Source organism: Scatophagus argus, chromosome 4 (genome assembly GCF_020382885.2).
Source record: "Scatophagus argus isolate fScaArg1 chromosome 4, fScaArg1.pri, whole genome shotgun sequence".
NCBI lineage: Eukaryota > Metazoa > Chordata > Actinopteri > Scatophagidae > Scatophagus > Scatophagus argus.
In genome coordinates, this window is record NC_058496.1 from 9,017,066 (window position 1) to 9,029,466 (window position 12,401).

Consider the following 12,401-nt stretch of genomic DNA (forward strand, 5'->3'; position numbering starts at 1 on the left):
CCATTTCAGAAATATTTAATCATAAATTAATTCTCTCATTTCATGATCATATCCACAGCATTCACACCTGAATGCCCCTCAGTACCACCACCCACTGAGCAGTTGGGGTGAAGGGGCTCCCTATTAGCTCGGACTGGATTCACCCTGTCAGTGCCTGGATTGAACCTGGAACCTTCCAATCACAAACCCGCTTGTCATAAGGGTCATAAAATTATACTCTATTTTGATGTAACAGATCTTCACACCACATGTGTTTTACAGTCCATGTCAGTCTTCACTACTACAGTCTGCACTTACTATAATGCCTGCAGTTCTGGTATATGTAATAACTTATTGTAACGGTATATGTGATTCAGTGCAAGCAGGCAGCCGGCATACGGCCACATCTGCTCTTATCTTGGTAATGGTCGCCTTGCCATGGCCATGATCTTTAATAGTGGGATGGGGGGGGGCAGTCATCTGGCACGTATCGACGGGAGTCAGCATCAGCCAATGAAAAGGCCATCTGAGGGGAATTAGCATACTGGCATCAGGCCTGGAGACAGAGAGAAGCTGTCAGGGGAGAGAGTCCTAACGACAGGTCACTTTGAACCAGTGCACATTACTATAACTCTTCTCCTATGTCTTTCCTCTTTAATTAACTCTATTCTCTTTCTCCAATTTAATTATTTTTTTTCTTCTGTTATTTTGAAATGCAACTCACCTGATCTTTTTTCACGGTTCATTCCTGTTTTGGTTCATTTCCACCTATTTTGCAAATGTGTTTGTCATTTCCCTTACCTCCCTTCACCGATTTATCTCTGGCGGTCTCCCTCCCTCTCCCTCCTTCTGTCTCTTTCCTCTTCCTTTATAAGTAGACGATGATTCACTGATCTGGGGTCAAATTTTATCAGCCCCCTCTGGCTGAAGTGTATTGTCTCTGTGCCGTCCTCAAAGTAAGGTCTTCTCACACAGCTCATATCATCTTCAATCTGCCACCTATCTTTATTGGCCCAAATTATTATACCTTATTAGCCATTATTACATTTTACTATCAATTCAAAGCAGGTCAATGGTTCAGCGGTTCTGGCCACCTTCCCACAGTTTCTCCTCTCCGACTTACTCACTTTCTCACTTTCTCAGAGGAGTTCAGACCAAGAAGTTCTTTGTCCACAAAACTTCGGCAGTTTTATAAGAGGTTAAGTGCTCTGCAAGAGGACGAGAGCCCATATAGGCTCATGTGACTCCTCAATAATAGAGATTAAAGTGAAATGAAATTAACAAAGTGTATCATCAGCTCTTCGCCTGCTCAGAGTTTGTACTGGAATTTTAAATCACACCTCCTAATGTCAAAACATGATAATTGGCAGTGTTACAGAGAAAACCTTATAACAAAGGTTTGCCTTACTAAAACTGCCTGTAATCGAAGGTACAGAGTAAAAATGTTTGTGCAACGTAAGTAGACTTTGTCTCTTATAACCCCTCTTATATCCAACTGCTCTTATGTTCTAACACATTTCTGTTAGCATATGTGTAATATAAGGATTTAAAACCTACTCTTCGTTGTACTTTATTCATTTTGGCATTTTTTTCAATTTTTGTGTTCAAAGATTTGAAATAATCATAACATTTTTAAAAGCTCGTTGTGTAGCTTTACAAATACAGGTCTATTATTGAACAAGTCATTGCTGCTTTAAGTGGCATTTTAGCAGCATAGACAGAAAACATGAAGCTGATTTATCCTTTGAAACTGAACTTAGAAGTGTCTTCAGTGAAGATGAACCATAAAGAATTTATAAAGACTTGTTTGACTGATCTTTGATCATCGGGCACCAAAGGTCCTTCCTCTCCCATCCACTATTTACCTCAAACACTTATGAGTAATTCTTCTTACTGAGCATGTTTGAAATAGTAAACTTACATGAAAACAGAGCTGAAGTTTCCATTGTACCCTCTTTGTGGAGGATGAAGGCCAGAAGGTCACTTTTAGCCATGGGCGGGTGGTTAGAGGGATGAAGTTACAGCTTCCACTGGGGACAGAGATGTAATACATCAATTACAACATGTGACGTGTGGTTTTTTTTTTAACAAAGTGGTTGTTTTGCTTCGAGTCCTTATTGGTTTATCGCTCTTTCTATAACCAAAGGCTTCTGGTTCATCCCTGCAGCAGCCAGTACCAACAAAAACAAGTCAGCTCAGTCATGGTTGCTCTTGATGAAGGAAGGAAAGCTTGGACTGGAAATTTGGATATGGAGGTAAGACACTAAGAAGATCAGCTTTGTGCACTGTGCTTACTCACTTATGCTCTGTGAGCATACTGCTTGCACATGGGGGTAAATAAAAGTAGGAGTGTGGGGGGGTAAATAGTTTTTGTAAAGAAGAAACCACCTGGTCTGAGTCCTGCAAAAGTCTTCACAAAACAAGTTAGGCTGAATAAAATACAAAGTGTGTATTTGATAGGACCTTTAAAGCATTTTGGTTGATTGCTTAACATATATTCTACACAATGAATTATCAAAATGAAGCCCGCAGAATAAAGAATTATGCATTATTTTAAAAATGCAGAGCACCAGAACAAAAAGGTTTTAACACTAATGCACTTGACATTGGTAGAGCATTTGGCAACAATGCACTGTTCCGTCGTTAGTGTTAATTGTAGCTGCGGCAGTGGTTTAAGGCAAGGTCTTCCTCTGACTCCCAGTCATTTATCTCTCCATTACAGAGAGCACTCTGGGTTTTTATTGGTGTAATAAAGTCAATCTTCACTACCACAAAAAGCCTCCTGACCCATGGGTGCTCTGTATGCCCCTGACTCCTCCCGAATATATTCATCATCCTCATATTCATTTTCTGTCACATACACACACACACACACACACACACACACACACTGCCTGCAACAAGGGAGGGACACAGGCAGTAATGTGCTTTCTTACTTACTTACCGGGTTTTCACTTCTTTGTAATCTTTTTATGGATTTTACAATACTGAAAATACTGTGCAACAATACCACTGATGTCTTAACCAACGGATGTTTGAAGTTGCAAAACAGTAAATGTAAACCATGTGCGCCCCCTTGTGGTTGAAGAATTCACACTGTTAGAAGAGCCTTCCACACCAGCAGCCTGTGTGCATGTCTGTGTCTGATAACATGGATCAATCTATATGTTAGTTTCTTCGCATAATGAGGTTTACAAAAATCAAACCAACAACTTTGGATGACTGACATTCTTAGACAGAAGTGATATTGCCTCATGGATGAGTGGATATATTTCCAGAGGAGCATGTGGAGTTAGAAAAGTGAACCCAGATAAACCGAGGTATTACCAGCATTAATACATTATCATAATTAACTCCCATTCAAAATTTGGAATTAAACCAAGCACAGAAAAGTGAATCACGGCGGAGAGGATGAGGGACCAAGTCAAATGTGTTACCGGATCATTTTAGATTGTGCCATTCCATAATCAACTCCATTAGTGTCAATAAGAAGACAGGAAACGTCTGAAAGTGAATAAATTCATTCAGATAGAGAATATCCTCCGTGTTCAGTTACCTGCATGTTGAGTGCATCAAAATCAATAAAGGCAGTCAAGCTTATAGATGTTGTATGTTACATAAGCCTCCAGTTCTGGCAGGAAGTACGCTGACTACAATATTTGTCATATCCAAAGTGATTACACATCACATTTTGACCATGATTACCAATATTTTGTTGTTCGACCCAGACAAGAATCCATGCAGACTCTGTGCTGCTGTGTACACATCAGGCCAGTTGTGCATCAGGACTGCCAGCTGTTTAAAGGTCAGTGGTGACGGCAGTGGTGGGTGCAGTCTGTAGGCCTGGGGTGCACCTGTCTTTGAGTTGCCTTTGAAGGTGAGGTCAGCTCTTCAAAAGCAGATTGTGGTTACGTCATCACAACCACAACAACATACGCTTCAGTGTTTAATATTTTAACATGTTTTAGTGTGAATTTGACTCTATAGAACACAAGAAATAAAGTTGTCTTTAATGGGTCCGACAGGTTTTCCAAGTGTGGGGGTCATTCATCATCTCATAGTGGTGTATTATGAATATTAAAGCTCAAGATATTTTGAAGAGTTTACCTCAGGTATAAAAATAAAAATAAAAACCTTGTTGTATTTTAAATGTGTATGCTTTGTAGAATTTACAGGACTTTAGACTATGACTTCCTTTATTTAAAAAGGCATATTTCAGTGAACTGAACCGAGAAACTGACATCACATCCACATAGCACAAATTAATGCGCACCAACGCCACTGTTTCTGGTTACCACCCACCAAGACTCCAACAGACAGTGACTCCACACACTGTGTCTGTTTGGTGTGTTTTTGGTGTGTGTGTGTATGAATGTGTACAGCCTGTTTTCTGACGCAGGCTTGGGCAGCAGACCAGTGATGCAGAACCACACGCTTGCCTTTAAAAGACGTCATTGAAACTACTCATACAGATCTTTCTCTGGAAGTGAACGCATCACAACCTCAGCAGGTAATCAGGAACTTTTTGTCATGTAACCACTTTCTAGTTCTAAAAAGTCTGTTTTGTTTCTTATGTTTTCTGATTGATTCACCTAAATTACATTCTTTTGTTCTTGTTGCCAAAGGAATAAAAAGATTACTCATCGTACCAACTCATCAGCAAAAAATAATGTGGGTCCTTGGAAAGCTCAGAGAGAGCATGGAGAGCATTCCTCTGGAGTTGAGTCGCTACGTGGGGAAGAGCGAGGAGGATATCTGTCTCTCTTCTAGTCTGCACAACAACATCCTCACGCCGGACAAGATCCCGGAGTTCTGCCTGCCCCCACGGCTTTGCAAGAGAAGCCTACTGCTGGAACCTGACCCAGCAGCACGTCACCTGCACAGTCAGAACCAGGTTCCCAAGACCAGGACTTCTTCAAACACTACACAAGACGAGGAGGAGGATGTGAAGAAGAGGAATGGTGATGCATCAGTAGCCTTGAAGACTACAAAGAAACCTTTACCATTCTCTGCAGAGGGGTATGGACTGGCAGGGGTATATGAGAGCCCCAACACTCGAAGGAAAGAGTCTTTGTTCCACTCAAAATGCTCTCTTTATGTGTTTGAGAGAAGCAATGCTACTGCAACACCCATGCCAGCAAAAGAAGCAAACACGTTCAAGAAAACTTTATCTGGGTTTCTGCCTCCCTTTTTGTGCAAGAGCCTGTCAGAGACAGCAACAACAGAAAGTAAAATAAATTCTTCAAGTAACTCGTCTCCAATGAGGTCCCCTCATAGTGCTAAATCCTCCCCATACATCCCAACAGGCAGCGGGCGTCTTAAAGGAGCAACATCGTGTCCTTCTTTGATTGGCAGCAAGGAAAAGAGAGAGAGGTGGAAGAGAGGTGGTTTAACTACCTATCCCAGTTGTCCTCCAAGCTTTGACGGAAGCTCATTTGACTTAGTCCCACCTGTCATCTTCCCACTGGATGTTCTGCAGTGCCAGAAGAGACTACAGCGTGAACATGTACTCCTTTTGCAGGGCCGTGGTAAAGTGCGCCTTTTTGCTGAGCACGCCACATTCTCCAGTACATGGTCATCCTTTTTCACAGTCAGAGTCCATGTGGTGTCTGTGGAAGGCATATGGGCTGCTGCCGACCGACGATCCCTGAACTGTGCAGTGAATCTCTGTCTGACCCCGGGGAAGCTGCAGCGACAAGAGAGCGCCACCATCAGGAACTGCCGGAGTCCTGTGTTTAATGAAGATTTCTTCTTCACAGAGCTCAGTAGAGAGGATCTGCTGGAGCTGCAGCTCAAGTTAAGAGTGGTGAATAAACCTGCAGCTGGAGCATTGAGGAGAGGGACAGTAATTGGAGCCATTACCAAACCACTCTCTCAGTTACTGCCCCTTAAAAATGAGTAGTAATTTAACTCTTTTTTTTTTTGGTTGAAAGACAATGCATGGTATGTAGCCAACAGTATGGTGTATAAAAAATAATTATTTGTAGTCTGTATAGGATAAAAAGTTGAAGGCAGGTGCATAGTAAATAGTATAGTTTGTGTAAGCTGAATGTTTGGTAGCTGCTGTGTACATTTTTCCAGAGAAGGTAAGAATACTAAGCAGCAAGGAGCAGTTTTTCAGTGTAAGTAAACAACTGTAGTTCGATACTTATAATTTAATTTTTCCCTTAGTATTCCCTCTTAATCACCTTAATGTCTGTGCCAGCAAAGCTTTGTCATCCAAACTGCAGTGTGTGCCATGTTTATGTTAATATTAATAAATATTTGTTTTGGTTTGATGATGTTGTGCCTTTTTCAGTACCTTATAAAGTTTTGGTACTGATTTTTAAATGGTCCTAGAGGTCTGTCAGCATAATCAATCATTCAGTGTAATTACTATGGTTTAAACTATGGTTCTATGTGTAGTTTTAAAATTCAACATTACCTTAATGTGAGAAAACAATGGAAGAATTTTCTGCATTTTAGAAATGTTTTTTGACCAGATCATCTTACACACAATTGATTAAAGTCTGTTGGCTTGCTTACTTGTTAAAAGTGGTAAATTCAATGTATACAACTACAGAAATATGTTTGAACTTAATAAAAATTTTGAGCTCCATGTGAAATCACTAGTTCTTTTCCTGGTTCCGTCCTGCTTAGGCACATTGCAAACATCAGAGCCTTCCTTCACACTTAGTTGTCTATGCCTCTAATCTGTCATGTTGCAGATGCTATGATGTCAGTCTCTGATGTTGTCTTTTTCACACTTGTTTCCCTGTTTTTTTTCCCTGTCTTGCTTTTCATCCTTCTATAAAGGACCTTTTTGTAGGCTGACTTGGAAAGTGCCATAAAAATGAATTTTATTCTCTTGATAATTAAACCCCTAAGGAGACCAGAGGACATAAACAACATAAAAAAGAGCGTATTTCTTTTAATTTAAATGTTTCATACAGTTTGAAAATTGTGTCATTGTACCGTTTGCTTTCATGAGCGACTCATTATAAAAATTTTGAATTTCTGGACAATTTTACCAGTATAATCATTAAAGGGACTATGTTATCAATTATCAATCGCATGTGAGTGTAGGATTCGTCCTTTCACAGTGTTGCACCAGCGGGCGATACGGCATGACGTCAGAGCTCCGCCCACCCGACGACGTTCTCATGAGACGTTTGGGCAAGCGAGTTCTCAGAATGTAAACATGGTGATACACAGATGAAATAAACGCGAAAATGGTCTTCGAAAGCGTGGTGGTAGATGTCCTCAACCGGTTTTTAGGGGACTACGTTGTCAACCTTGACAGCTCACAGCTAAAGCTTGGCATATGGGGAGGTAACTGAACTTGTCTTTGTAATTTTAGGGTGCTACCTCGCGCGTCAAGCTAGCTAGCTAATGCTAACAGACTTTAGCCTCCAGTCGTATGTGACAGAATTCCACAGCTGTCAGTGTCACTTTGTCCTAAAGTCTATGTTAACTGTCCGGTGTGAGTAAGACAGTGCAGACAGTTGCTAGTTTATGTATAGCTCAATCAGCCTTGTTGATTTCTGCTGCAATTATCTTCTGTTATCGAACCATATTTGTTACTGTAAGGCTGTTTGCTCAGTGCATCCATGCGAGTTTCTGAGAAACGAGCGGTTGGAAGTCACACCCTTTCACACAACCAGGTTATGACTGGTCTTTGCTTCTCATACTGAGCCCTTTTTACTTGCTCTACTAGAAAGCCTGGACTCAGAACTCTGTACGTTATTCGGGCAAATGTGAGGAACTGAAGAGAAGTTTCAGAGCCACTGCTAAACATGTACCAACTTGTCACAGCTCACAAAATCACAGAAGGAATAACAAACCTGTCTTGAATGATTTAAGTAGTATATGAGCCTCATTGCCCTGAGTGCTAAGTCAATAGACAAAGGCCAAAGAGCTCCTCTTTAGATTGGACTGTGTTGCTGTGAGCTTTATAACACAATACTAATCTATTTGGCTTATCAGAATGCAAGTGGGAACAATCAGTAAGTGAGTATTTATGTCATCACAGGTGATGCTGTTCTTACAAATCTTGAAATCAAGGAAAATGCCTTGGTAAGTTACAGAAAAATGTATGAGTAAGCAAAATTTGTCACTAGTCATTACATTCTGGCATTCCTGATGGTGTTGTGTGACAATCATTGGCTGTTCTTTTGTTGCAGAGTCAACTTGACATTCCCTTCAAAGTGAGAGCTGGTCACATAGGTGAGAGTGTTGTCACGCTCCCCATCTGCCACCTTTTCTATGATACAGAAAAAGATTTCTTACTTTTAATTTGTTTTGATAGGACGGCTGGAGCTAAAGATTCCATGGAAGAACCTTTATACCCAGTCTGTAGAGGCAACACTGGATGGTGTCTATCTGCTCATAGTCCCTACAGCAAGTAAGATCTCTGTCTTTGTCTAGTTAAATACATACAACACACACACACAAATTAAAGACACATAAAACATAAAAAGCATACAAGGGACATACAAGGGAGGCCTGCATTCATTACCCTCAAGAACTTGACCTGAAAGTATTTGTCAGGACAAACAGGAAAGTTTGAACTTCATATTTCATTGCTTCCACAGATGTGCAGACAGATAATCATTTGTGCTGACCCGTTTGTTTCCAGGTATAAAGTATGATGCAGAAAAGGAGGAGAAGCAGATACAGGAGGCTCGTCAGAGGGAGCTACAGCGGATAGAGGAGACAAAACTGAAGGCTGCCGAGCAAGGTCAGGGTTCAGCTTTGATTTTGAGGTGGATGTGTGTAAATGTGTGACTCCAACTAATGTTGTGTGTGCGTAACTGCTTAAAGGCAGACATTTTTGCCTAAGTTATCAACAGATTTCCGAGACATTCTTGGACAAGCTGGAAGAAACAAGTTGTATGAGCAAGCAGGAGTTGTTGTTGGGTTGAGCAGCCAGGAGAGCTGTAGCAAAGAGTAAAAAGGAGCTGAAAACATGATTGTGTTGAGTAGATTCAGCAAAGTGGCAAGAACGGAGATTTGAAGTCATGTGGTTGTGGTTTGTCTGGTTGTGAGTTCCTGTGTTGTTCTTGGAGAAGCCAGTGGTTTTTACACTACATTTTCTGTGGTTTAGCACTGCTGAGCCAGAAAACGCTGACCGGAGATGTGTTGTGTGAGCCACTTGCCAACATGTCGTATATTGTATTGTACTCCTATGCTGAATTTACTGTAGATATTAGCAATATAATAAAATCTATTGTCATATGTTCCTTCATACTATACTCATGCGCCTGTTGAAATGCTATTTACTATACAAGTATAAAGACTGTATCTTTCTTCAAAGCATTCAAATTTTGAAATAACAAATTCATATTAGTCTGTCAGATAAGACCTAATGATATTGTACTGTAAGTACAATAAGTGCTGCATGTACACACTTGAATCCAATAGTCCTTTCGTTCTAAAATGTTTGCATCGCTTAACATCTTAAACTAAGCAAGGTTTGAGTGTTCCGTGACAAATCATGGTTAACAATGGAACAATTAATCTGAAAATAAGATGTAATTAGATTAGATTGTAATTAGATATTCATATTGGTTTCCTTTTAATTTAATGACCATTTTCAGTCATAACAAGCTATGACCTGCTGGTGAAAAACATATGACTAAATATTAAAAGACAATATAACAACTGGTGAGATGTTTTCTAGTATTTAAAAAGTTGATGATAAAGTTAACTATGAATTCCTAAAACAGTAAAAGTTACGGCCAACTTATCATATTGGTTATATTTGTTTGTGTTTAACAGAAAACCCTAATCTGGAAAAGCAGGACACCTTTGTAGAGAAGCTTGTCACTCAGGTCATCAAAAACCTGCAGGTCAAGATCTCGAACATCCACATACGCTATGAAGATGATGTGAGTATTCAAGCTGAGTTGCGTGTGTATGTATGTGCAGCACAAGTCAAATTCAAATGAACTTGAATTTGTGCTTCTAAGTGAGGCTGTAAGTGATCAACTTAACTCTTATTTCTCTGTGTGTTTCCACAGGTCACTAACCCAAACTGTCCTTTGTCATTTGGAGTGTCACTTAAAAACCTCAGCCTTCAGGTAATGTACTCCTCCATTCAGATTGTGTCCTACTTAACACTCAGCAATTACTTTGGTTGTAATCATTAATTAATACGTAAAACCTAATAACATAATTTGTCTGTGTAAAAATGTTAAATAATCTCCCAAACCTCATCGCATGTGTGACCTTACAGACAGCTGACAAGAACTGGAAACCCAGTCTTTTGGATGAGAATTCCAGGCTCTTCTTTAAGGTAAGAAATCCAACCACTTAATCTGTCAGCTGCACCTTTGGTAGCTTATACATTTCTGTTTTATAGGAAATATCAAATGTATCCTGTATGACATTGCATGTTATTTTTGTCGTTGCATATGATTACTTTGTCCCTTCAAGTTAACTGAAAGATAGATTAGCTTTCTTAAATCTTGTTGGCCATTTGGACCAGTTAGTTTGGTTCTATGGAACAGGTTTGTCAGCAGATGTCCTGAGAAACGATTTTCATTTCTTTGTCAGCTCTGCACTTTGCTAATTGCTTTCTGTTTTACTTCTTCTCAGTTGGTTAAACTGGACAGCTTGTTTGCTTATTGGAATGTCAATTCAGTACTCTTCTCCAATCACAATGCAGATGAGGCTTTGGTGAGTGATGCTGTTACTTGCTATGTTTCACCTTCTCTCCACCAGCCTGGATTAAGTACTGCTTTTGTCTGTCTTGTTATGCTTTAAGAAAACAAAAAACACAGATCAGTCTTAGTCATATAGTTTTCATTTTTGGGCAGCAGAGCAGTTTAGAAGTTACAGTCACAATTTGAAAACCTTTTTCTGAATGTTTTTCTTTTTAAGTCTTAGTCATTTTTCTTGGTGAATAGTAGAAAAAGGCTTCTACAAATGCAAATAGATTCTACTGAATGTGATAATGTATTTTAGTATGTTGTTTAATCAGTATTGAAAGTAGATAATAGGTTAAGTAGAGGTTAAGAAAATGCTGAGTAAGAAAAACCATAAAATGTAAAGCTCTTCTCCTGATGTCTTTAGCGATGTCTCCAGAGCAGCATGAAAATCCACAACTCTTTTCCTGTCAGCCATGACTTCAGTGAGTGTCACAGTCATATTTTATTCACATTTGCATTTACATACATTATTTAAAATACTCATTTGAAAAAACGAATGAAACTCATCAAAAGCCACATGTTACTTGACATGCATGAGTCAGTATTTTGCATACTGAATGTGAACTGGTACTTTGAATGTAATATTTTCCACTGACACTGTAGCGCCTGAAAACACAGCTTGTCTCACCATGAACACATTTTAACAGATTAAAAGAGTTTAAAAAGTTTAAGCTTGATAAAGAAAAACATTTTTAAATCCTACAAAAATATGTGTCAGGTTTTTACCCTTACAAACATAAAGGCAAGGTTAACCGTTTTCTTTAAATAACCTAGTCCTTGTTGGTGGTCCACAGTTTTTCGTCCCATCTCAGCGGACGCCAAACTGCAAATGAATCCCAGGTCAGATGTGGACTTCTCCTCTCCCAAAGTGGACCTAACAGTCAATCTCAGTGAGGTTGCCTTTGAACTTAACAGACCCCAGGTAGGTGTGTGTGTGTGTGTGTTTGTGTGTCTGACAAACACGCTTCTGTCAGTGCTCAGTGACATTAAGTAATTGCTGACTTCCTCTCTTTACAGTACATTAGCATCTTGGAGCTGCTGGGCTCAGTGGATATGATGTCACGCAACCTGCCATACAGGAAGTACAGACCTGTGGTTGAAGTTCACACGAATGCCCATAGATGGTCAGAAAACACCTGGTCTTTGCTTTTTCAATGCTATTCAATGACTATATGCCATATGAGACTTTACCATCTTTGCACGTGTTGTAGGTGGAAGTATGTGATCACAAGCATCCTGGAGGTGGATGTTAAGCCTCGTCTCCACATGTGGTCATGGCAGCATATACGCCGACATCGGAAGATGGTAAAATGTTACAGAGAGCTCTACAAAACCAAAATCACCAGCAAGAAGCCCTGTGAAGAACTCCTCAAAGCACTAGAGGTGAAACTGGGCTGACTGTCCTACTTGAACGCACTCACATCCTAACATTTAGTCCATTGACAGCTTCATTTGATATCAGGAGGAGGATAAATACAAGATTTTTCTGTGTCTGTCTCTCAATGCTGCCAAGTTCTGGATACATGAAAGTCTTTGACAAGTAGAGGAAATAGCCCCTCATTCAACTTAATTGCTTTCTAACTACACTTCATACCTGTTGTTTCCGCTTGATTGTATGAATACTTACTGCAAACACCAGCTGTGCCTGACTACAGTATCCTTAATTCAGTGCCTATATGAAATGTAAAAGTAATATAATATGCAGGTTGTTAGTTACAACTATATTCACTC

General features: G+C 39.8%; 2 protein-coding genes and 1 long non-coding RNA gene across 4 annotated transcripts in view; 2 read left to right on the forward strand and 1 right to left on the reverse strand.

Moving 5' to 3' along the window:
• Positions 1-173: 173 nt before the first annotated feature.
• Positions 174-3,640, reverse strand: LOC124057829. The gene is made up of 3 exons (XR_006843167.1): positions 3,536-3,640; positions 1,901-2,009; positions 174-535 (listed from the first exon to the last, which is right to left on the reverse strand). It is a non-coding gene; the product is annotated as an uncharacterized LOC124057829 (long non-coding RNA).
• A 750-nt stretch (positions 3,641-4,390) lies between these two features.
• Positions 4,391-6,558, forward strand: LOC124057825 (C2 calcium-dependent domain-containing protein 4C). The gene is made up of 2 exons (XM_046386393.1): positions 4,391-4,489; positions 4,605-6,558. The coding sequence occupies exon 2, from the start codon at positions 4,649-4,651 to the stop codon at positions 5,879-5,881; it is 1,233 nt and encodes a 410-aa protein (XP_046242349.1). The 5' UTR covers positions 4,391-4,489; positions 4,605-4,648; the 3' UTR covers positions 5,882-6,558.
• Positions 6,559-7,096: 538 nt separating this feature from the next.
• The window catches only part of vps13a (vacuolar protein sorting 13 homolog A), a 33,713-nt gene continuing 28,408 nt past the window's right edge, over positions 7,097-12,401 (forward strand). Inside the window, exons 1-13 of one of the 2 annotated variants that reach the window (XM_046387545.1) lie at positions 7,097-7,290; positions 7,991-8,034; positions 8,142-8,184; positions 8,267-8,362; positions 8,597-8,698; positions 9,739-9,848; positions 9,981-10,040; positions 10,196-10,255; positions 10,558-10,638; positions 11,035-11,092; positions 11,465-11,592; positions 11,688-11,794; positions 11,882-12,053. In XM_046387545.1, coding sequence (XP_046243501.1) covers positions 7,191-7,290; positions 7,991-8,034; positions 8,142-8,184; positions 8,267-8,362; positions 8,597-8,698; positions 9,739-9,848; positions 9,981-10,040; positions 10,196-10,255; positions 10,558-10,638; positions 11,035-11,092; positions 11,465-11,592; positions 11,688-11,794; positions 11,882-12,053 — 1,161 coding nt within the window. In that variant the 5' untranslated portion in view covers positions 7,097-7,190. The remainder of the gene's footprint in view (positions 7,291-7,990; positions 8,035-8,141; positions 8,185-8,266; positions 8,363-8,596; positions 8,699-9,738; positions 9,849-9,980; positions 10,041-10,195; positions 10,256-10,557; positions 10,639-11,034; positions 11,093-11,464; positions 11,593-11,687; positions 11,795-11,881; positions 12,054-12,401) is intronic. The other variant, XM_046387546.1, reaches the window with a different exon arrangement.

Coding starts and splice junctions, on each gene's coding strand:
- LOC124057825 (XM_046386393.1), top strand. CDS start 4,649: ATGTGGGTCCTTGGAAAGCTCAGAGAGAGCATGGAGAGCATTCCTCTG.